We start from the raw sequence: 25195 nt of genomic DNA, 5'->3' as shown, positions 1-25195 counted from the left end.
TAATAATGTACCACTTGTATCTGACCTCTAGAGGATGGAAGTGAAAGTGTAGCAGCTACTCATTTAGAATTTGCTAGTTTCTAATGATTTATTGCTGTGTCATCATATGGAATACAACATGTAATACACATCTGATTTAAAAGCATAAATATATGCAAATTATTTTCTGAGAGGATGAGTTCAACTGACAACACACTGACATCAGACGCATTCTTTAGCCAATCAATGTATAAGTAGAGGGAGACACAGGTAGGCGATGACATCAGGATGCAAATATGTCGTAAAAAGTTGTAATACTGCAATCAGAAACCAAAAGTAACTGGATCAAATGTAACAAAATCATTGAGGGAAAGTTAGCTTAGCTTAGCACCAAAACAGGGGGGAGACCTAGCCTAGCTTTGTCTGAGCATAACAAAAATACACCCCCAAAACCTCTTAGCTTCATTAATTCATTAACACATTCATTCTTGAAAAACTGAGAGTAAAAAGGATGTGTTGTGGACATGTTTCTTTGCAAAAATTGTACAAAAGTAAAATTCTTTACACACACTGCAGCCTTACTGTGCTTGGTTAGACGTTAGAAACCATAGCGGTAATGATGGCTTGTTTACTTCCAGAGATTCTGCTATGACTGAAGGCTTTTCTGAGCTACACTCATCACAACATGACCTTGTTTACTGGAAACTACAGTGATCAGTGTCTTCTTACAGAAGGAGACTTAATAACTTGTGGTTGTGATAGACCAATCTGATCCATGTAAAAAAAATAATAATTTGGGTATTCTTTTAAATAAACATCAGCAAAACAAGAGGCCTTAGTAATAGAAGCAGTTCCTGTTCTGACCTGTGTGTGCTGTGGAAACATTACTTCACTGAAGTATGACAGACAGGTCTGGAGTTGGCATGAATATACACTCTCTGCATGCATAAAATCACATATACATACATTTGGTAAACATGCGCTGTCAGATCGCTGACAAATCTTCAGCAGACGCAGCTGAAGAGTGATGGAAACAGATAGAGAGATGCAGAGGCTAGGAGCTGGCAGGGAGGCAACAAGCAGCACTGCTGTTGTTTTTCCTCTATAGTGTTTTACCCAGTGAGGAAGCCTGAACCTAAATCCTTCGCTCTCGTCACTGTCATTGCCTCTCTGAGCGTCGAACGGGGAGAGATTCATCACATAAAAACTACAGACCCATTTTTTAATGTCCTCCTAAAAAAATGGCAGCTGTTCAACTGCCTCTGCCCCAACCAAAATGGCTGCCAGTCGGTGCTGCCAATACCGGTGCCCTTTTCTCCAATTTGGCCCCCGTCCAGTTTTTCACTCTGATTGCATCTCTCCCTGTTAGTGCCTTGGTTTTGGATGGAGCGATAGAGCGAGGGAGGGAAGGAGTGCCAATACAAACATTGTTCCACTGGCTTTTACAAGCCAGGAGAGTGGGGAAGTTAATAAGCAGGTATTGGTTTTTAACTGCGGCCCGTTTATTGCTTTGCCCTCGAGCGTGCTGGAGTGCTCTACTCCACCTTTTTCCTGTCCATCTGCCCATCACCTCTGCTAACCTCCCGCTCAATTTCTCCCTCTCTATGTCTGCTCTCCTTTTGTCTTGACTTGCCTCGTTCAGCAATTAATTCAGCATCCTCATCATCTGTTTTTTTTTTTTTGCTGACTTCTTCTCTTCACCTTTTCCTGCCCTTTTCTTTTATTTCAAGCTGTGGTGAAGCCAGTTTAAAAACCCTGTTAAAATATTATAAACGCACCCTGTGCAAACCACTTAAATGATCTGTCATTATGTCACTATTGATTCAGTCCTTTGCAAGTGTGTGCTTCAGAGTGTACTGTATTTACTGGGTGAATATTAGGTTTAAAACCATATCCGTCTATCAATGGGGGACTTTTATTAAAAATCAGACGTCAGCCAGTCAGTGTTGTCCTGCTCTGACATGATGAATATGATGCAGATTAATTACACACATATTGTGCTTCATCAATGTCGCCTGAGTTGTAATGGACTGTTTTAATTTTACCTCCTCTCAGAAGCTTCTCTGCACTGCCAAGAACAAAAATGACATTTAATGGAGACAAAAATCTCCAGTTCTACCAGTAAAACATTTAATCTCACAGCTGGTTAATTTATAGTTTCATTAGTGCATCAGTAATTGAAGAGTTTACATAATATTTCTGACAGTTTTTTGTTAGACTTCTATTAGTATGAAAAACATGACAACCAGTTTCATCATAATGTCTTATTAGGTTGATAGAAATGTTAATAAGTGCAGAAAACTGAACTTACACACTTTTTTTTTTTTGACTTTATCATGTTTACTCCACTTCTGAAACCAAACCAAACCTACACCTTTTCCAGCTACTACAATCCAAATTTATTGGTACCTGACTTCAAAAAGCCCCAAACATAACAACCAGCAGTTGCTGCAGGAAAGAGAAGCTGGTGAGGAGGAGGGATGACCAGACAGAATAGAGGAAGGGAGGGTGTTATGGTGTAGAAGAAGGCGATTTCATGTTCCTGTAATCCTGGAACTGCTGCAGTATTTGTCCTCCCCAGGGCTGTTTCACACCTCCAACAAGGGATAAGTGACTAACTCTCACGGTGCAGGAAAACAGACCAAATTTAACATACTTATTCCACAAGCAATTAACACGGTGACTCTGTGCAAAACAACAAGCTTGACTCGAATCGGGAATCCGAGCACAAATCCCGCATACAGCTCTTGTGGGATTCGCAGGATCCACCCTATCCTGCCCAGGAGGGCTATCCACTGATCCAACTGACAGAAGCAAGCGAGAACAGGCGCTCAACTGATGAGACTCCAGTTAGCCGGCACAGCCAAGGAAAGAGGTGAGGAAGCAGCCAATAGCCTGAGCAGAAGGGATCTGGGGGCCTCTAAATATCCACCCAGGGCTAAAAGAGTGAGAGTGTGCAAGCAAGCTCCGGCCCACTTCCTCTATCGCTCTCCTGGGATACCAGGAGGGAACAATAGTGGAGAATAGAGCAGACAACATGAAAGGCAACGCCACGGCATCAACGCACTCCTTTGTAGTAAGGGCTATGAACAAGTGCTCAGACATGCAGGAAACAGACATGCAAGTAAACACTTTTTTAAGTGTTGTAAGTGTTTTTAACCACCAGTGACACTCTATCTGAACATGTATGGTAAGAGATGTAACAGTATATACAATATATTTAGATCCTAAAAAAATGGCTGGGATGGATGGATATAATAATCAAAACAATTTCAATAATTATATTTTCTCTCTAATTGATATATATCAAAATGTAGGAAAAATTATGTTTAGTGCAATAAACTGTGATCCAACATCATCAGGCGAAACTCCTCACACACACACACACAAAACAAAAGTAGGAAACACTTTCAGCATATTTTTAGGCTTTTTAAAAGAAACTATGAATGTAAATAAAACTTGAGGTTAATTCTCACTGGGGAACGTTTCAGCTCTCAGCTTTATCCTCTACATCTTTACTGCAGTCAGTGCTGGATGGCAGTCATGATGCTTGCGTCAAGGCGTCACTCACTCCCCATTCATTCAAATTCCTCTTGTCACTTCACTCGGGAAGCTTCCGTCTCTCTCCTGACTACTAACGTGAGCGCTGGGCGAGCTGACGCCTTGGCCGACGACTCATTTTTGTCAGTGGCAGCCGACTCTTCACAAAAGCATAAGGGGAGGAGCGAGCTCCGCCTTGACACAAGCATTGTGACCACCAGCCGGTGATACTAATGGCACAGAGGCTTAGTATGACACCAAAACAAATGTTTAAAAGAGAGAGCTGCATTTGGCTATGAGAAAATTCTACAGGGTGTTTTTGACATGTGCATCTTTGCTTCTGAATTCATAAGTTTCTTTCACAAACTTACTCAGACGTCAGTTGCTCACCTGCTCACACGTATGGTCACTCAAATTGCTTGCAAATGCACTGTGCCAGCAGTGCAACACACTAATGTATTCACACAGACACATACACACACATGCACAGGTCGGGGCAGGGCTGCCTCAGGGTACTGCTGTAAGTGTGTGATTAGAGGAAAAAGTAGGCAGAGGAGAATTGAGGACACACACTCACCCCTGTTAAGGTCTTTATGTTATGCAGTGCATTCTGGGCTTCAAGGGCAGCTTTCCTTGTGTAAAACGTGACAAAACAGCAGCCTGGGGAGAGAGACAGAGAGAGGGGATGAGCATAAGGAGCAACAAAGAGCATTTTCTCTATTCATCTGCTTGGCATCACCTGTCGACACCGGCAGACGCTGAGTGAATGCTAAGGACGAAACATCCTAGCTGAGGGGGAGAGAACGCTTTTGGATTTGTTTCAACGCTGATGACTTGAGCCTTGAGGAAGCGTGCGCACACGGCGGCGCACGTGCACACACACACACACACACACCAACAATACACAAGATGCAAAGGCAGAGGAGGTGATGGAGAAAGGGGTTGCCTCTGCATTAATCCGTGAATAATCTGCAAACATTTTCTTACTCACTCATTCACTAAAGAAAATATTTATGTAGTGATGTAGTGATTTGCAGGTCAAAAGACACCTTGAAGGTTACATATGAATAATAATGGTAAATGATTGTATTTCAGTGTGTAGTTAGTACCTGCTCCACATTGAAAGGTCACTTAAATACTGTTAAAATTACAGCTGAACATCTTAAAACCAGCCCAGTTCCATGTGTTTGAATCACTGTCCACATCTCCAGTTCTTTCATTGATTCAAATAGGTCTGCTGCTGTGCTCACTGTCAGATGTTTACTTGATTAGTTACAGCAAAAATAACCCTATCTCCCAAAAAGAAAATAAGTCACATGAACTAAATGAAACTAGATCATGAAGTGAAAATAGAATGACAATTCAGTTTGATTGATCAGGCTCACTTTTAATCCACATTTAGCCCTGGTTTAACCTTGACATCCTGACGTCTTCAGACCTGCAAATCAAAGCTTACAAAGTTGCTTACTCACTCAATCACTCCCTCTCACACAGCACCGTATCAGCACTCACACGCATGTGCATACACAAGCGCAGCAAAGAAAAGTAGAGAGGGAACGAGGGAGCTGTAGGGAGAGAGGGATTTTGCCTGTTCATTAATCTGTGTGTAATCCCTGCAGAGTGGGGCTGAAACACTGCAGTTGTGGGCCATTCTCAGTCAGCACACAAACCTGCACAGTCAGGCGAAAACCAGCGAGAGGACATTTAGGCCAGACACAGAGGTGTGACTCTTCTATTTTCCTCGTATACACAGCAGCTGTTATTTGATTTATGTCAAACATGGGGTTTGGAAAAGCCTTTCTCTGTTAGGATCCTAGTCTGTGTTTATGTCCTCGTGACACTTTTAACACCATTATCTAACAGCCACAGGGAGATTTAAAAACCAAACTGCTGAAGCGCATGGGTAAAGACAGAGACAGCTGACTATAAAATATGGAGGATGCACTGGATGCTGAGGTAGTCAACTGGAAGAACAAATATGAAGCCCCGAGAGTAATGATCCATCATCAAGATCAATGAAAACTTGTGTTTTAAGTGATGACCTTAAGGAGAGCATCTGTCTGACTGTAAAGCTGCTTGTTTGCTCCCTGTCATTCTGCAGAGGCCGGCAGTGTGAATACAACATAAACATTTTTAACTGGATATTATTGAATTTTAACTATGATACTGCACAGTGTGCACTAAGAAGGACATGCTACTTTTGAAAAATTACCTCAAACCCAACCTTTAAGGAAATTCTTAATGATATGATTGAAAGCACTGGAACAAAACGACTGTTTTGGAAACTGCTGTTTACAAAGTCAGGAATTTCAATCCCCATCCCAAACACACCTTTAGTATTTTTGTACTGCAAATTTCATGCTACTTTTGGCTCATGATAAACTAAAATTTAAATAAACCATTCCCCAGTGTTGGTGGTGATCTAATAATCAATAATACTGTACATGGTGAGGTCTCAGTCTAGTCCTTTATTTTCTATATCAGATGATGTATTAAGATGTATTGCACTTATTAGTATTTAAAGAGCAGCCACAGACCACAATCACAGGCTTTGTCAGCACTTGAGATTATTTTGCATTAAACATCTGCAGACCTTCATTTGGTGACTTGGCTAACAAGGTTCGTACATTAGCATATATCAGCCACAGGTGAGTCCCAGAACTGATGTGGCATCAACAGCTTCCTTCCAGTTGCTGTGGGTTCATATGTTTGGACCGTCTGCCCCCAGCTTTGCTCATCTGTTAATTTTGGTGTGTATTTATTTGTCCAGAGATGAGCTGAACGCTCCATTGTTTACATCTGCTTTGTTGTCCTCCCCATTGTGTTTATGACACAAATCAACTCAGTGTGAATGAGGCAGACTGGTTGTGGTTTTGTTGTCCATATCGCAGACATCAGCCCTTATGACACTTGCCCTGCAGTGCATCTTAGTGAAATCCAACAGTGAGCATCTGGAGCAGGTTTAGCATCTGAATCCCAGAGTCCCTTTGATGAGGCTGGGAGCGTAATGGATCTGAATTCCTGTGGTGTCCTCTGGGTGCCAGAGCTGTTGAATAGTTGGCCCTTAGCCTAGCGTCAGCAACGTGATTGGTGTTGTGATTCAGATGGTGCAGTGCCTGTGTATTAGCAGGGATAACTCTCAGCTTAGTGTTTTCTTCTACGACCTCCAGCGTTAAAGGCAGCTCGGGGTGTCACTTCACTAAACCCTAAGCCCCCCACTACTACTGTCAGTATCAATTTACCACCGGGAGTTTCACACCAGCTTCCACCAGTTAAAGGCACAGAGATAAGTATGGAAATTAGTCATGACTGGCAGGCTATCACTGGGTGAAAATTTTTACAATTTATTCCATGTAGGACACCAAACTGATACGGCATAGACACACATCACTTAGTGCTTCAGTGGTGTCTTCCACATACTGTAGATCTGTGGCAGCTCTGCTCCATCATCATGATGAAAACTGGACTCACTGAGAATAAGGCTGAATGAGCTAAGCAAACACCCATTAATGCTAAGGTTGGCTATGTAGTGATAGCAAAAACTTAGCAATAAGTACTAAACATTCTTCATGATGTGTGAAAGTAAAACAAATATAGTAGTCATGGTGAAGAATGGTCTTGTCATAATAATTGAAGACATTCCACTGAGATTATGAGCTTGTTAAACTCAATGTAAAATCTTGATCTGGAAATTCACTAGGAACTCCAGCCATGAGATGAATGAAGCAGAGTAAGAGGTATAATATTTCACTATAATGTACACTAGAGAATAAGCAGATGTAAAAAAAAAAACAAAACAATTATTTCTCCTTGAGTCTGCTGACCTTGATGTTGAGCAGAGCTATGCAGGGAGTTATGTGAGGTCATGTGTCTTCATGAACTTATGACTGCTCAAAAATCCAACCGACACATGCTGCTTATGGTGTCTTGAATCACAGCTAAACAAAATAACACGTGTACCGACAGCATCTTTAACAACACGGACTAACAGAGAGATATTACACCTGATGTTTTTGTGGCTGAATCCAAATGCAAATGCCCAAAAACTGTGAAAAAGTTCACAGAAGCATCTCTACTAACTACTGCTGTTTCATTATCATCTGATAGAGATTCATACCTCCTGCCTTGTGTGCTGCCTCCAAGTGGGTTTCTCTGCTCTTACCACCACATAACAAGTGGCACAATGAGTCAGTAGGAACCATAAAAGTCCATTTACAACTGGTGAAACAAAACTGAGGGTAGAGTGAGAAAGATGCCAATCAAGCACAACCTCTACACACCCACACAGCCTGGAGAGAAAGCCTAATCAGGCACATTAAGTGATAACACCTGTGCAGGTGAACCATGGGTGTGTGTTGGGGTTTTGAAGGCATAAATGCAATAAAAAAAGGTCCTTTAGAACATTAAAATGATAAGTCCAATCCATATAAAGTGATGAATTACATTTTTTTTCCCTTTACAAGTACAACTCTTTATCCCATGAAACGTATGGGTAAAAAATTATGGACTGGCCCTTTAAGTAACTTTTTGTGTAAATCTACATGTAAAAATGCTGTGCCAGTATAATAAGTGCATCTCAGCCAGTATCATGATTTCCACGTGAGGCAGGTTAACTTTTAACAGTGTTCATTATACTCTCTGCATGCTCGGTGCAGAGTGAATGCTATGTGTATACAAGAGGGAGCTTTTTAGCATTGCCTCAATATTTTACATTATAATTCCATTATAATTCCTATTGCACCTGTGTTCAAGCTTTGGCCCCTTGTGTGTGAGGGTTAGCTGCTAGCCCGCGTGCTGTGAATTATGATTCCAGTGGCATTTTTTGCATATCTGTATATGGGAGGGTTAGCTTTTGGTGTTAGCATTAGCGATTCTGACGGCATATAATGTGCAGGAGAGGGTTGGCTGTAAGCGCTGCGTTAGCCGCTGTGTGTTGTGATTCCCATGGTGTAGCCGGGCCTGGGAGCCATGCGGTGTGTGGCGGATCGTCCCAGGTGGTGGGCTGTCAAGACGAGGATCAAAGAGCAGAGGAGTGGACCTCACGCATATATGCACACACACACATATTTCCACACACAGATGCTCCCTGCAGTGTTCCAGTTCCACCTGTTTAAGAGTCAGCACACTCCTGCCTCACACACACAAAGCTACAGAAAGACACTGAGAGCACACATATAATTTTAAGTGTATGTTTGCATGTGTGCTTTTATTTAGAGAAACACACCTGTACCACAACCTTGACCAGGTGAAAAAGTGCTGCAGACTATCATGAATAAGCTCTTTCCATCTATTTGTATGTACTTGTCTCTTTTCTCACAGCACAAACATTTACCTGAAGGCCAAGAGGGCTCAGAACAGGGAGACAGGCTCTGCTTGTGCTGTTGAAGAGGGACACTCAAAAACACACACCAGAGACACACACGCACACAAACTCGGATTAAAGCGAAGAAATCTATTAGACGCTGATGTGTGTGTGTAACAGAAAGTGTGTGCGAGTGAGACAGACGGAGAGGATGTGGGAAAGAAAGGCAGAGTGTTTGCAAGACAAAAAAAAAAGAGAAGAAGAGGGGGAGAGAAGGAGCGGCTGTGAGCGGAATAAAGAGCAGAGGAGGGAGATGCCTGTTCATAAATGCTTTATGGCTGCTGAAGGGGGCCTTTGACTGAGTGAAGACCCACGGCCCCCCTGGCTCTGTCAACACATCTACCCCCTCCGACAACAGGTCGACCCCAGCTTCACCGCTCAAGACAGCGGGGCTGCTGAGGAGCTGAGAGGGGGCTGAACCGGCACACTGAGAAGGTGCGTTCAGGCTCATGCCTTTGTATTTCAGGTCGATGCTGGCTTTTTATTTAAAACCAGGCACCAGTCAGACCACGCTGTTCGTGTCTGAACACGGCAGTCAGACCAGTCCGGGCGCAAGATGCCTCAGAGGTGACAACCTGCCCTGCAATTTCACTGTCTTTGTACATTTAGTTCATTATGGTAATTTTTTTTTTTTTTTTTTTGTAATGCTCCATTTAAAGGAGAACGTCCTGGCCTCCCCTGATACTGAATAGGTGGTGGGTGGGTCATGTTAGCTTAAGTAGCTACTAATCTACTTAAAAAGACTTTCATTAGTCTGGGTTTCAGTGCAGAGTGACCCATGTTTGTCTGTTGCAGAGATGTGCGCTGGTGCAATCTTCAGTGGATTCTTAAGATTTTTGTTTGGCTTTTTCGTTGTGTTTTTGTTGTGTTTTGAACAATAACAGTTCAATTCATTCAGTTTTAATTCAGAAAACTGCTTTGGTTGTAAAGTCTTAAAATATATACCTGAATCCTGTCATATGATGCAGCTGATTCCATGACAGCTCTTATCATTCATTACGTTTTTGCCATGTATATGCATCATTGGCATCTGCTGAGGGATACTGATAAAGTGAAGTGTAAGTGCATACTATTTCAAACATTCTCAACATTTTTGGCTGTATTGTGCTGTGTACTGTAGTCTATAATCTGTGACCAGTCAGCCTAAGAGTCCTTAGATTTATTTGAATAGTAGTTTGAGATATAGACTAAAATTAGAGCAATGTCTGAGAAAATAAACATAATTCTTTGTGGCAAAAACACGCTTTTCTGTTCTGTTGATCATCTCTAGACCACTAATATTTATCTTGTGGGTCCAAACCTCCAGGTTATGAAATGCTGTTCTATTCAATACTCAGTAGTTTGGGGTTGAATCAGCACAGACTGAAGGAGGAGGAGGTTGGGGGTGAGTGGAAGGAGTAATGCCCTGCAGTCTAGCAGAATGGAAGCATGGTTTATTAAAAGGGGAAAAAAGAGACAGGTGGGTGTATGGGGGTGTATCACCGAGCTTCACCCCGAGCCCTTCCACCCGAGGCTGGCTGCAGCTTTCACTATGACTTCCTCTTTTTCCCTCCATCACTCTGGTTCCTTTTCCTTCGCCTTCACACTCCTTTTGACCCCTGGGGTTCCACTCAGCCGCTGACCCACATTAACTACACTCTACTGCAATTACTGCTCGCACAGGCCTCTGGGTGGCATGGGATACATACTCCACCTCTCTATTTCTTGCATCACCCCCCCCTCTCAAACTGTTCCCTTTTTTTGCTCTTGTGCAGCTGTTAAATGCCCCTTAATGTGTATAATTTATGTGTGTCAAAGAGCTGCTGAGTGACAGCAGGGATGGGGGGAAAAAAATGACAGAACACATTCTGAATTTGACAGCGCAATAAAGAACAGATTGTCAGATGGAAAAATAGGGAGAGGATGAGTGGATGGCTTCAAACAATGCCGCATCTCTGACGGGCATTTGGCTGATGTTCTAATCCTGTTAATGTAGGAATCGGTCCAGCTCGCAGCACTTCACAAATCTATACAATCCACTGGTTACTTTGGTGGAAAAGCACCAATGTCACTCCCCGCTTCCCCCACCCTAAATCCTCCCTCGCTCTCTCCCTTGCTGTGAAAACAACAAGAGCACTTTCCGGAAATCAAAGCCGCTTTCTGGCCGACCCTGACGTGCTCGCAGAGGAGAGAGAGAGAGAGAGAGAGAGAGAGAGAGAGAGAAGGAAAAAAAATTCCAGCTCTGCAACTTTGCTTATAACCAAGCAACTCTCTCTGTCGCTGAGGCATGCAAAAGTATAAACATAGAGGAAAAATAGACTCACAGAGACGAGCTGAGAATCCACACTCACAGTCTCCCATTAAAATCCACCTGCAGCTGCTCTCTAATTGGGCCTGGGTAGCCGGCTAAAAAAGCTAACGTCTAGTTAAGGCGATATAATTGGCCGCTCTGCTTTAGGAAAGAATGAAATAAATCAGTCCTCCATCTCAGGTCGGCCCCGTCTCAACTGAATCCATTAGAGCAGATAATTGTCTTGGACGGCAGAGCATTCGCTCAGCGTTGCCACAGCTGAGCGAGAGGATACAGTTGGCTTGCAGTTTCAAAGCGCATGTCTGCCATTGGACGGGTGTGGGTCCCTGGACGTGGCATCAGAGTAACCCAAGCAGAGAGATTTTCATCTGAGCAGTGATCGAAAATCAGATGCTGTAATCTGCCTGCATGTGTTTATCTCCGGGCTGGAAATGATTTCCCAAATCTTCAATGGATTTTTGTGTTGTTTTGTTTTTTAATAGTTGACATTTCATGTTAGAGATTTAAAAACGATGGTTGATGTAAAATCTATTTCAGATGTCCAGGTCAAACACTTATCAAGAAGGAAAAAACTCAGCTCTCAGGGGCCACTACCGATTGTAGTTTTTGTTTTCAATGTGGTTCATATAGAGAAAAAAAACTGTTGCGAGGCGAGGAGCATTTATTGTTGTACTCAAAGAGGAAATCTGCAACATCCTTTGTGTCTATCTTTGGTGCTGAACGCTTGGTGGCTGTGCAGTGGCTCCTGCGCTTCCCCAGAGATCAGCTGTCAATCAAGTCATGTGGGTGGCAGTGTGTTGTCTCTTTTCTCAGATTTGAAGGTTTGATTTTTCTACAGGTGGCCCTTTTGTCTTTGTCTTTTCAGCCACGATGTTTTGGCTGTAGGTTGAATCACTTTTGTGCTGCGGTAATCAGCAAATGAAAAGCAGAGAATGGATATTCATGTGAATATGGCATAAATTATTGGTTTTGGCGAGGACTGAGTGATTTGAGGAATCTGTGATTTGTGATCTGTGCAGTATAAGACAAGATGTGTATACTATTATTAATCACAAATTCATCTTGTTTCTACATGAAAAGAATCAAATAAAATAATCCTTGTAGTTTAAGTCCCTTAAACCCCTCAGAGTCAAGTCAACGTCAAGGTGAACTCAGCAAGTATTCTTTTGAAGAAATGACCAATCTAAACCCATATTTATTAACGAATTACATTAGAGCTTCGATGAACATTACTCAATAATATCAAAATATAAAAATGACATTCAAAAGTGATATTATTGGTTCATAGTTTCCCAGTTGTGGTATTAATGACACACTTTAAAGTAGGACGCTAACAGCTCTGCACTGTAACTGCTTAAGCTAATGTTAGCTAAAAGTCCTTTATAGTTTCAACTCACTATCTGTCTTTTACAGTAATTGCCAAGTTAGCTGGAGCTAGCTGTTAGCTACTGATGTGAGGTGATTGCAAAGAATGTTTGTGAATGAGTGCAGCCCTGTCCTTATTTCTCCATACACCAAAATTATAAACAGCCATCTTTAGTCAAGTGTAAATATTACAGTCAGTGGTATGAAAAGAGCATAGTAACCAGATATTTTTCTCTGTTCGCTTACAGAAATTACGTAAATTTACCGGCCAACAGTTGTCATTATAGCAAAAATACTGAAGTTATTGATGCTTTAGCAATTTGAAATTTTTTTAGATATAAAAATCATTAATATTTCAGCCCTAGTTTTACCTTTGGGTTACTTGCAGGTCACCTTATGAGATGGTAATCTCTAGTTTGGGTCCTCATTAAAATCATATTTTGTCTTCACTACATTCCATTTCCACACAATTTGTGTCCTTTATGACTTGTATTTTATTTTTTATATCTGGAATTATTTCAAGGCCATGTTGTGCACAGGGACTTTTGTGCGGGATACAACCTCTTAATGAAGACATTAAACTTATTTTGTGTATATGTGTGTGAATTTAAGAGTGTGTGAGTGTGTCTCAGCAGCTCATGCGGGCAGGCTGTATCATTAAGATAAATGACATAGCACGTCCCCAGCCAAAACACAGACACGCACACACACTGCAACAAACCCGTCATGGCGCTTAAGGTTGTGTTTTAGCAAAAGGACCATTTTCTGTTTACCCCTCTGGCTCTCTTTGTCTCATTCTCCCTTTATCTCTCCCTCCATCTCTATCTCTTTTTCAGCACAAAATGCCAAATTGCTCCATTTCTCATCCGCTCCCCTCCTCCCCTGCTCATCCACTCATCTGGTTATTAACTCCAAACACATTAAACCAACAGTAGTGCCACGATATTTCCCAGACCGTCCTAGTCAGCATTAGCGTGTACACACACACATACAGTCTGAATTCACACACCTGGGTCAAACTGCGAAATGGATTCTGCATAACAGACAAAAGTGGGAGAATTTAACGCTTTAGGGCCAAAAAACAACAAATTTGGGAACTTATTAAAGGAAACCAAGCTGACTCTCAAATTATTTTCTGTGACTGATTTCGTTTTGGACTCCTAACTAAACTCAACAGGCTTAAAGAGATCATTTAAAGTATTTGCAATATGGATTTTTGGAGGCCAATATGATAATGACGTGTGTTTGCTCTAGGAATTTTATTCTTGTCAGGCTGAAGAAGCCTCTCAAATAGTGACACCAGACGATGACAATAATAAAACAGAAGGACTACACACTGATTCACAGATATTTGCTTTCTGGTTTGACATGCAAAACTGCATCTCAGCCAGAGCTCGGAGCTAGCATTAAGTCCTTGGGTTTTTATCTTCGACATCCTGTAATTAATCATTAATTTATTCATAACTGTCCTAGTCCAGTTTCTGCCTAAGTCTGCCATTTTAAACGGGACATGCTGGAAAAATGAAACGGGAGAAAATAAAAAATGAGTTACTGTGGGTCACTCAAAAGAGACCAAGTAATTTAGCTAATGTAAAGAACTGCCCCTAAAAAACATACACAAGCACTGAAGCTATCAATCATTAACACTTAGAAACATGGGAAAATAAAGCCCAGGTTCAAAAACACCAGTTATCCTTTAAGGAGCCCATAGAGTGTACGAGATGGATCTTATAAAGTCTTGGTTGCGAGCACTGTTAAGCTGTACACTATCAGTGTTGAGGCATTTCACATGTGAAGTGAATGCCTGGTGAATCATTGTGCTATGCTGCCCAGTAAATAGACAGAAAAAACAGATGTGAGCAGAGATGCATCATTAACTCACGTTCATCCATCAAAGCCACTTTAGCAGTGAACAAGCTTTGACCATAGTTGTGGAGGAGACTGTGCAACTGGTTGTGGCTGGGTTAAAGAGGGTCAGGTGAGTTTGAGGTAAGCACACATTTTAGCATTAGCATTAGCTTGCTTGTTGGTGAGATTTCGGAGGATGCGTCTCACAGTACAATTCAAGTCCATTTGGCTGAGGATTTTGCCTTGTATCTCTTGAAACTGTTAACTTTCGCCAAAATCTTAGTGTTAAGGGGGGGTGAGACTTTGCTCCCTAAAGCTCGGCATGAAATCAGAAACATTCCAGTCTCAAATTTTGACCTGTGAAACTGCAGGTTAAAGGATTAACGGTCAGCGAGGGGAGAGAGCTAATGAAAATCTACACCAACCAACTTAACTAGAATTTAACAAGCCTTACTCTTGACTATTTGCATTTCAGATCAAAAGTGTGTGAGTTCATTTCTTTTAGGAGTTATCTTGTACTTGCCAAATTTTTGTCAAATAATGTTTACCATATTGTGCTGTTTTTGTCTTTTTGTTGTTGATGTTCTTTTTTGGACTGGCAGTTGCCGAAGTGTCAGCTAATGAGGATCCGAACAAAACTGAAAGGGAAACAGAGGAGTTGCTGGAGATGTAAAGGCTTGTAGCTGCAGCCATGGAACTTTTTTCTGTGTCTCAGTGGGTCTAACAAACTCATTTAAATCCAAGCTGCCTTTTTACAAAAAAATGGAAAAAAAGTTCCTCTGGGTCACCACTGGGGCATCAGAGTGGGCTCATTTGCCCCAAATGGCTGAGATCCTTTTCAAACAACACCGTCGCTAATTTAAAATAAACACACTGAGGGAAGAGAGGGAGGCCACAGTTTCCCTGACACTGGTGAAATTACCGTCGGCTGCAGCCCAACAGTGAAGCTGGCGAGGGGGCCATTGCGGCTCCCTCGAGTTGAGCGAGTGCAGATGAGGCCAGGCGGCTTACTTAACTACGAGAAAACAACAACAGTGCTCAAAGCCTGCGAATAACAAGGCCAGTAAGAGCCCAATGAAATGCTACATTTGCTCTTAAAACACTCCACCTCGCAGCATAGAAAGAAGAAAAATGAGGCATATATAGAGAGATTGTCATTCACAGAGGAAAAAATAAAAGGCATGGTAGGTGGCTGTGTATTTTTATCCCCTGTAGAAGTGCAGTGAGTGATACTCTTAACTCATCAACCACGAAAACAACTCATTTCAAGGGTAGTGAAGATGGAGCAGGAGATTTGAGGGAGCTGAAGGATAGGAGGAGGAACTTTGGCCCTTTTTTTCTCCTCCTCAGAAGCAGCAGAGAGAGTGAGAGAGGAAGAAAGAGGAGGGAGAAGAGACTGGTGGGGAGAGAAGGAGTCATCTCAAGGCTAAGAACACACAAACACAAAGCCCATGACAAGTGTGTTGGTGTGCAAAAATGAGTTGATTTTGGTCTTGGCGGAACGCTGTCTCTGGGCTTTCATAAGCTCATATGACTCAGTAAGAGCGAGAGGAAGCCAGAGAGAGAGAGAGAAACTTAAAAACAGAAACAGACTGTGGTGCGATGGAGAGTGTAGGTGCATGATAAATGAAGGACCCCACATCTCTTAGCCACTAAAAATTTAATTCGATTTCAGAGCATGATCCCAAAAGCAATGTTATAATGTAGTATTTGTGTCACCTCATCTGCCTCTTTAGCCGTTTCCAGAAAAGCTTTTACCTTGATCTGAGGAATGTACATTTTTACATTAAAAGGTCTCATACAAAGATAAATACTAAGAATAAAAGGCTAATTACACAAATAAATATTATGTGAAGGCCAGCTCAAATTCAATGCAAAAGTGCAGAAAAGTGAAAAATGAAAGGACATATCATACATTTTTTTTTACCATAAGTCACCCATTCCTAATGTGTCCTCTAAAGACTTTCTTTGGCTACAACTAGTCTGTAGCCAATATGTTTTATAGGAAACTTAAGGATAACTCATGTAGTAAAATGCAATTGTCTATGTCCAAGTACGTCCACTAAAGTGCTTGTTTTTGCCACTGAGAGGCTCAGATTGGTAGTATAACTGTCATTACAAGATTATGGATAAGATTTCTACAGAGACAGACCTTTTCATTAAAGAGTAAGATCCTTTAAGTTTAACCAGGAGCATTACTATATGTCAATACCAGACTCCATTGACAAAAACAGTCATTTTCCAGAATAAGTCATGGGAGCTGCTGGAATACTGCAATTAGCAACGCAGCCAGTTTTCTGCAAATACAACATGTTCTGAATGTAACAATAAATTTTTCACTGTCAGTGAAGAAGTCAGAAGTATTTCAATCAATACATTAACCTGCCAGTCATGCCAAAGTGCATGCATTGACCAGCAGCATTAGTGTGGTGTCTAATGTATTAACCTAATCTATCTTATGTGTCTTATTTTTCCCCCACAAAATCCATTCATGGGAACAGTGAATTTTATTTTTTAGGCAACTGAGAACACTTAGTTAGGGTTAAAGGAAGATGGTGGTCTAAAAAGTCAACACTGATTTGAATCACGAGACGATTTAACCAGAACCACGATCTCTCCCCAACCATAATTAAGTGTTTTAGTAGCTTAAACCAAACCACACATGAGAACAGGACATGAACCCTGTCTCTGGTGTTTGAGTAATGAGATTTGTACATCAAAACATCCACCCGGACCTCCTCCTTATGACTTGTGTGTAGTTAAGACTGTCACGCTTCCTGGATTGGAAAAATCAGCGTACATAAACCAGGCAGCGATTACATTTCATCCAAAAATGTATCTGACAAAGCAAATTAGCAGCATTTCAATGTATTTTGGAGAACACAGGGTTTCACTATGTGGATTAATTGGCATTAGCTGGTGCATTAGTAGATCACCTGGTGCACCTATTTGTCTTCATGATAACTACGATGAAGATCAAGTTGCCTAAAAACAGATAAATCCTTAATTCAGTTCAGTTCTCTGGCAGATGAGCGTTTACTTGGTCTATTCGCTTCATCCCCACTGATTTATATTTTGTTTCGTCTGACACTTCCAAAACTTCTCTTGAAATTTGCTTTACAGATGGATGCAAGCGCCACATCTCCCTTCCTGCCATCCTCTCTCTCTCTCTCTCTCTCTCCCTCTCTTTACTTCCCTCCCACTCTCCATGTCTCATCAGGAGTGTCATCAGCCCCCACTCTGGTTGATGCCTGTTAATATGGCAGCGCTATTGTGTGCCTGTTCGTTGCTGCTGTCTCTATTGTTTGCTCTCACACTTGACGAATTCATCAAAGGAAAGAGAAAGGGAATGGGAGAAAATAGCTGCAAATCATGCGGTTTCGCACAATTGACTGTGTAAGTCTGGCAGGGTGAGTCTGTCTTCAAATGGTGCACGAAATGTGTGTTTGCTTGTGTAATTCTGCACATATATCATTTGTTCTTCCATTAACTAGGTGGGATGGCCCAGTCAGCCACTGAGTGGTATGTGTGTGTATGAGTGTACAGAGTATGTGTCTCTATGTGTTTTTGTATGTGTATCTGGGCCCATGGAAGTTTTATTATGCTGGCATGTTAGTATGTGTTTATATGTGTGTGTGTTAGTACATTTATGTACATTTTACTTAAGTTAAAATAGCAACAACAAAGTGGAAAATATTCACTTAAAGTCCTGCATTCATAGTGAACAGGACTTTTATAGCTTACGGTCATAAACAGCAGAGTATAAAGAAAGGACAGAAGAAAGGAGAAAGAATAGGAAGGAGGGAAGACAGACCAAAAAGAGGACGATAAAAGACAAAAAGGAAGAAAAGAAGGGGAAAATAAAGTCAAAGAGAAGGATATGATGAGGGAAAAGGAGAAGGTAAACAAAGGAAGCAAAGAAAAGGGAAAAGAAGAAAAGAAAGATGCAAGGAAAGGATTTAAAGACAGAAAAAGCAATAAAGAAGGAAAAGATGAAACTGAGAGGAAAGGAAACAAGGATTGAAAGATGGCAGGAAAGGAAAGGAGGAAAAAATATAACAATAGAAGGAAGGAAAGATCTTAATCTCCGATTCCATCCAGTCAGGTAAAGTAGCAGTACCTTCAAACTGTACTAAATGCAGGCATTACCACCTGAGTACATGTGTAACTGTGTCCCATGTGTGTGTGTGTGTTTGTACCTTTGCTCTGTGGAGGGTTCTGGCTGCGGTCTCGGAGGATGTTGATCTGGTAGACGGCTCCGTACGGCTCAAACAGCTCCTTCAGCTCCTTCTCTGACCAGGAGCGTGGGATCTGGCCCACAAACATCTTGATGGCGTCCGGGTCTGGCTGGTCCGAATGCTCCAGCGCCCCGTTCATCTTCCCGGCCGTGCCGTTGCTGTTTCAAAAGACAGAAGACATTAAGATTAAGAGCTTAGAAATATTCCACATTTATACCAATGACACCAACAGCTCTCGTCTCGTGGTACCAGCATGAATTATCTGGTGCTATGTGCTTTGAAGTGCCTCTGAAAAGGATTTTATCATTCTTATTGTGTGTTAAAACTTACTGGATAATTTTTCCTTATCTTCTCAGAGAGCTTGAGCTAAGTTGGGAACACTTACGGAGTGCATGTATAACCCATTTAAACACAAACAAACTTGACCTGAAGCTCGACATCTGAAATGTAAGCTCCATTTGTACTAAGAGAACAGCATTGTCCTGCAGTTTGGTGCCATAACACAACCAAGCTAATTTCCCATTGCGTGGTTGGCAGAAGCGGCAATTCTCCAAACCATACTCCTGCTTGTTTACAGTCATTTTTCTCATGTGTCAAAAGTAATAATTTAATGATTTAGTGTTGTTGAATTTCAACACAGGGTACCATCATCCATCTTTAAAGTAACTTGAAATACACTGTAGCATTTCTATGCTGTGAAAACCTCCACAATGTCAACTTAGCGAATGAAAACCACATTGTGACATTGCATTTTTCAGAAAATCCAATGGGTTTTAACATGGTTTAAAGACCTTTATAAAATAGGAGAAAATGTACTTCTTCGATTTATATGGAAAAAGTCACCAAGAGGCACATGATTTACTCTGCACTGAGATGATTAGCATGAGGAGGAAAGAAATGCAGAACATCTTAAGCTAGGACCCCAATATCTTGAAAATGATTATAGGTCCAAAAAAGTCAGAAAACTCTCCCAGATTTTCATTCATCAAGACAGTGAAAAAGCCTCTCGAACAGCCTTTAGAGCATCACAGGGACACTGAAACTCAGTGAGAGCCACACTAATAAAATTCTCTCAGGTACCTTAGAAGCTCCTTACTGTGGGGCCAGACAGCTTTCAGCTCAGGTCTTATAGACTGATATCCCCGAAGCTAGCAATTTATAGCTAGATATATATATATATATATATATAATCCTCACTGAACAACGGAGCCCAGCACAGATTTTATTCCTTGTATTTTACAGCGCAGCAGCAGCATCTTTCACTTTTTGTTTGTTGTATCTGTTGATATGAGATGTGCTACGTTACGTGAGCTGCGGTGACACTATTATGAATGTAACGTATGTCTGCGTCCGCCGCGCAGCATGTGTGAACGTTTGTGCGTGTGTTTGCATGCATAAATGGGCGCTGGATAAGCAGCGTGCAGTGTGTTAATGTGAGGTTGTGTGTGGGGGATTAGGCGGCAGAACCAGTACAGTAAACCTCCAGGCCCTCTTAATGGGACACAGATGCTTATACACGCCGATCAGTCTGGTTATATTTCCACATCTGGAATGCATATGAAATGGAGGTGAAGTGCTTTCACCCTTTTCAACGCAGAGGTACAACACTTATCTTCACAAAACACACTCGCCCGGCCACGCGTTTGGAATGCTAACTTGCACTACGGCATCTGTTGTTTTTTTTTTCTTTGGACGAATAAAGGCAAGTAAAGGCTTTCAGCAGTGAGGTCTGACAGAGATGAGAACGGAGCCTGAGCACGCATGAGGCAAAGCGTGACTGTGTTTTGAGAACAATCACATGGCTACAAACACACACAAACACACCGCGCACACACTTCACTGCCATCAAGGCCTGTGGTCTATTTAAGATGGCTGAAAACCAATTTAATGAAACCAAAGTCAATGGCTGTTCTGTTTTATTGCTCTACTTTCCCTTTTGTTATTCTCGGCAGGAGAGAGAAAGAGCATTATCTTAAGAGGCAAAAACAAAACAAAGCCAAATCCCGAGCTTGGTTAGCTGACAACACTAATACCACCCTATAAAGCTCAGCAAGAGAGAAAGAGAGGAGGAAGGAGGGAGGGGAAAAGAGAGATATGGAGAGAGACTGGGAGGGAGGAAAAAAAACATCCAGACCTTTGAACGCGGGCCATCCATCTTTTGCAGAAAGAGCCAAGGCGCTCAGCAGAAACGCCCAATTCTTTAAAGGACTTAAAGGACATGTCAAATAAAACGCCAGAACCGGAGAAGGAGTCAACGAGCCAAACCACTGCTAACAGTCCTCGGGGCAACAACCGCTCCTTGCTAAGCTGTCCGATAAATTGTGGGGGCCTGGGTGCCGAGGGAGCCCCGAGGGTGGCAGCCGATGGAGGAGAGGAAAGAAGGGAGGAAAGGGAGGGAAGGGCGACGGCGGCGAGGAGTTGGTGCCCCTATCACCGGCTGATGTTTAGGCACATGAACAGCGAAGAGGACGGTATCGGACGAGCCTCGGCGGTCGCTGGGTTCAGACTGCAGCACATCATCCCTTCGCCCTCTGACACACACACACACACACATCAGCTGTGTGTGTGTGTACAAAATAGCAAGGAAGAGGGAGAATAGCTGGAGACAATCCCTCATTGTTGGCTGTTTATGTGAGGCCTGTGGGGATTGAGCGAGTCCACGGGGGAGACGATACAATAGCTGGTGTCAGAGGAGCGCCTCCCTCGTCCAGGACACTGTCCACCCTGTGCTCCCTCCACCATTCACTCCGCCTGCTAAGACAATGAATAGCTTCACACTTGCAGCCATAAGGCGTATGAACGCTTACAGAGCTGTCTTGTGTAGATTGCATGCTCCGTCTTTTCCTGAGGTGGTTGGAAGTAGGTGACTCTCCTCACTACAAAGGAATGAGCGCCTCTTCCATTGCCCCTGTGGCCAAGACTGACAAGGTGTTATTGCAAGCAGACAGAGCTTTAGTGTGTGTGTGTGTAGATGTTTGCGCGAGTGTGTGAAGCTCAGCAGGAGAGTGTCCTGGGGCTCGGATTAAGTCGTTGAGTGGATCCACTCCTGCCATAGCCTCTCCATCTCCCTCCCTCTTTCCCTCTTCTTTTCTCTCTCTCCCTCTCAATTTGAGCCAATTGTTTGCCTTAATGGCTTAACTATTGCTTCCATCACTCCAGTCTCCCTGCAGCACAGGGCCGTGACTGAGGGCTGATCTACACTGACTGTGTGTATATGTGTGTGTGTGTGTGTGTGCGCACACTCAGCCAGACTGCAAAAAAGTGTGTGGATAGTTCTTTGAAGCAGCTGCTGAGGGCTGCTATTCCCTCACCTCACACTCACATTAAACAGCAGGCTCGTTCATCCAAACTACAGCTGCGCGATATTGACCATAAAACCTTATGACAGTTGTTCATTTATTCATTCATCATCTTCATTTTACATTCACGGCTCCTCAGATCTGTCCTCTATTAAAGGAATTGTTCCACATGTTGGCAAATACGACAGAGAGATGAGGAGATCAATCAGTCTCATGTCTAAGGATGTGGCTAGCCTAGCTTAGCATAAGTGTGTGTGTCTGTGTGTGTGTGTGTGTGTGTGTGTGTGTGTGTGTGTTTCTTAATGAACAACAGTTTTTCTATCCACCTGGCAGCCACATCGTGACAACAACCAACAACTTTAGGAAATTACATCTACCATATGCTGTCCCCAGTCACTGCACTGTAGTAACACAGTAAAATCCATGTTTAACAGCACATGCAACAAGTTAGTAATCAGATTTCTCCCCTACCCATGACCTCACTTTCATCCTGAAACCATGGTGAGAGAGCTGAAAGAAGGAGCTGTGTTTTCTTACAGTGCAACTGTGTGTGAACTTAATTTTCAAAAGTTGCACAAACTGATTTATTTGGACTCGCGGAGTGTTTAAGTGTCAGTTTCAGTTTCAGCACATGTAAATAAAACTGTTTAGAGACACCTGTGGGCCAAGAAAACAGCTCTCCACAGAAGAAATCTGTCCAGAGAGGCTAGAATTCTACAAAAGTTTTTCTTGAAAAAATTATAAGAAATCAGGTTACTTAAAGCAACATAAATGATTTTTTAGGCCTTTTGCAGGCAGGAGAACAAACTTTAAACACACCATTGATATTATCATTTTCTAAAGTTTGTATCTGTTGGCAAACAGTTTGTTTTGAGTCATGTTTCTGGCCACTTCACAAATTTAAATCCAATATTCATTCCCCCTTTTAGCTCTGTTTTTTAAAGTCTCTATTAGCTCCTCAGGAAAATCTGCTACGCAACATTTATCAGCTAATCACTAACTTTGTCTTTCTGTTGTTTGGAGCCAGGCAGGTAGTGTAGCTGAAAACAGCTGTCTGGAAATAAGGTTAATGAGAGCGATTAGACTGAAACAAAACATTAAAATTGGAGCTGAACGTAGCTAAGATCCATTGTTGGTGATAATTCTTGGTGGGTTGATATTAATAACGATACATTTATTGTGTACCACCATTTCAATCAGTCAGTAAGAGCCTGTGACTGTCCTGGCCTGCATCACTGCAACAGCCCAACAATAAAAACCAGGCTACCTACATGAATGGTGAATTTTACAGGTAGAAGAAATGAGGAGAACAAGCTCCACATATGGAGAATATGAGGTGACAGCAATGAGCTACCTGGACTACATTAACTGTCTGCCATCCTCTCTGTTTGCCTTGTTCACAGCTGGAGTCCAACAGGCAGCCTGATAGGAATGTGCTGCAGACAGACAGTAGGAAAGAGGCGGAGAGGACGAGCGAGGCAGATAAAAGTGGGGATGAAAGAGAGGGAGAGAGTGGAGGCGACGGATGCAGATGAGCCAGGTCTAGGAGTAAGCACAGCTCGGAGCTCAGCATGGGCTCTCTCAGAAACCAGGCACACGTACACACATGCATACACAGATATCACACACGCATACACACACAGGCTACAGTTCAGGTTGGCTGCGTTGATCCCCCTGCTGTTTTTCCCTTCTGTTTCTGCTCTAAAACACACATCCTCTGTGACTCCCTTAACCCCTCAATCGTAGCACACACGCACACGCACACACTACAAAACTGCCCTCACATTCACACATACACACACACACACACTTCACTAGGTTCGTGGAAGGGCCGAGCTGTCACACACTTCTTCTCATTGGCAGTGTGTTTGCAGGGTGTGTAACGGTCCCACAGGGGAACTAATCTTGTTGACAAGCAGAGTGAGAAACATCAGTTCCCCCCTCGAGAGAACAGGGCGACCAAGGTCAACTAAACACACACACACACACACATACATCTAGATACACACATGTACCGACATGTTAGGACACACACATACAGACCTGGACAGTTAGAGATTTGTACACAACGTTTTCAGACAAAGACAAACAGAAGATGGAAGATGCTGAAGCAGAGGCACAGACATCTGGACTCACACACACACACACCAGAGGCTGAGTGATAATTCAATATCACTTCCAGAGTGATGATACTAAGTTATGAGAAATGTATCTTGATTTTATGAATATATCATGTTATCATTTAACAAAAGTTCAATAAACTGTAATTGAAACTAACAGAAAAAGTTTTCTTTACTATAATTGTTGCTTATTTGGTCACAAATCTTTAATGTTACAGAGAAATACTTCGGAGCTTTTCAGGAACTAAATGGACTCTTCTCTTCAACATGGTAAACACAACCCCACTTGAAGGCACAAGACAGTCCCAGATGGGGATAACGCACACCTAGACACACCAACACACGACACCTGTCTGCAAGAAATGTACAAGCAGAGAAACACACACACCCACGATTCATTTCAAAGCCCTGAATATTTTCTGCTGCTGTATCAAACTGTAAATGAGATTACTAACTTCACCACAACACGCCATAAGAGGCATGCTCCTTTTTTTTTCATTCCCTGAATCCCACTCTGTGGCTGATTTTGTCATCGGCAGTGCAAGGCGGATTAGTGACTCAAACTAAATGAGTACCGTACTGTAGCGACTGATTTATTTGGAACGCTTTTAGTTTTTCTGTAACTGACTTACAGCGAGGTGAACTGGCTCCCTGGGGCCCTGTTCGAGCCAAACAAGAGAGCGTGATATTTCCTCTGATTCACTTGAACTTTACAATAAGAAATATTCCACCCACCTTGGGTACAGCTCTGGGACAGCAGCCACTGGTACATACTGTGTACAGCACGATTCATACATTCATTTTCAATTTTTCTCCGCTGTAAGGGGGAGGCAGGGCACCGTTGATGAAGCTAGCATCTATGAATGACTGTGACCAGCTGAAAAAGCTGAGACAGTATGATTGCCTTTATATGTGTGCTCTGTGTGTATACACATTTGGGGTTGCCATGGAGACGTGGCAGTACATGCGATGCAGGGAAACGATCAGATAAATGTCACAGTAGTTAATGAAGCTGCACCGGTGCCCTGACGCTCAGCTAGCTCTGTGCTAACGAGCTCCCTCACACTGTCGCCCGCTAATGAGAGGAGACACACACACACACACACACACGCAGGCGCATTTACACTCACACGTACGTATACATAAAAAGTGAG

The 25195-nt window shown here is 42.4% G+C and overlaps 1 protein-coding gene across 27 annotated transcripts in view; it reads right to left on the bottom strand.

Moving 5' to 3' along the window:
* The window catches only part of celf2 (cugbp, Elav-like family member 2), a 190934-nt gene that overhangs the window by 59625 nt on the left and 106114 nt on the right, over positions 1-25195 (bottom strand). For all 27 annotated transcript variants that reach the window (XM_018694928.2, XM_018694925.2, XM_018694927.2 and 24 more), the window contains 2 exons: positions 18584-18780; positions 4097-4179 (listed from right to left, as the gene is read on the bottom strand). In XM_018694928.2, the coding sequence (XP_018550444.1) occupies positions 4097-4179; positions 18584-18780 (280 nt within the window). The remainder of the gene's footprint in view (positions 1-4096; positions 4180-18583; positions 18781-25195) is intronic.

The sequence above is a fragment of the Lates calcarifer genome, linkage group LG18 (genome assembly GCF_001640805.2).
Source record: "Lates calcarifer isolate ASB-BC8 linkage group LG18, TLL_Latcal_v3, whole genome shotgun sequence".
Lineage (NCBI taxonomy): Eukaryota > Metazoa > Chordata > Actinopteri > Centropomidae > Lates > Lates calcarifer.
The sequence above is the reverse complement of the archived record's forward strand: the minus strand, read 5'-3'. Positions and strand labels throughout refer to the sequence as shown.